General features: G+C 73.5%; 1 protein-coding gene across 1 annotated transcript in view; it reads right to left on the bottom strand.

Moving 5' to 3' along the window:
- VAV2 (vav guanine nucleotide exchange factor 2) overlaps positions 1–321 on the bottom strand; it is a gene marked incomplete at its 5' end in the record, with an annotated part of 17,699 nt that overhangs the window by 5,781 nt on the left and 11,597 nt on the right. Inside the window, 2 exons of the mRNA XM_023525417.1 lie at positions 11–199; positions 272–297. Of these exons, the coding sequence (XP_023381185.1) occupies positions 11–199; positions 272–297 (215 nt within the window). The remainder of the gene's footprint in view (positions 1–10; positions 200–271; positions 298–321) is intronic.

The following is a 321-nucleotide window of genomic DNA, read 5'->3' as shown; positions in this document are numbered from 1 at the left end:
GCAGGGGCACCGCCAGCACCGCACGGGGACCAGCGAGCGTGTGCTGACGAGGACACCGCAGAGCCACGGTGCCACTCCGAGCGGGGCGCCCCGGTGCCCCGGCCAGGCCCAGTGCCCGAGCTCCGTGGCTCCACGCTGCCCCCCGGGGCCTCAGAGCCCCTGAGAACGGGGCCTGGCAGCAGCGCCTGGGGCGGCTGACCCCGCAGCGCCACCTTTTCAGGCCCCGTAAATGGTTGTTTCATGGCTCAGAGCCGTGAACGGTCGCACTGACGCTGTCTGCCCGCCCGCCTGGGGGAGGACGGCAATGGGCCCCGGTCGTGG

The sequence above is a fragment of the Pteropus vampyrus genome, unplaced genomic scaffold, assembly GCF_000151845.1.
Source record: "Pteropus vampyrus isolate Shadow unplaced genomic scaffold, Pvam_2.0 Scaffold558, whole genome shotgun sequence".
In the NCBI taxonomy this organism is placed as follows: domain Eukaryota; kingdom Metazoa; phylum Chordata; class Mammalia; order Chiroptera; family Pteropodidae; genus Pteropus; species Pteropus vampyrus.
Note: the sequence above shows the minus strand (reverse complement) of the source record. Positions and strands in the feature narration are given on the sequence as shown.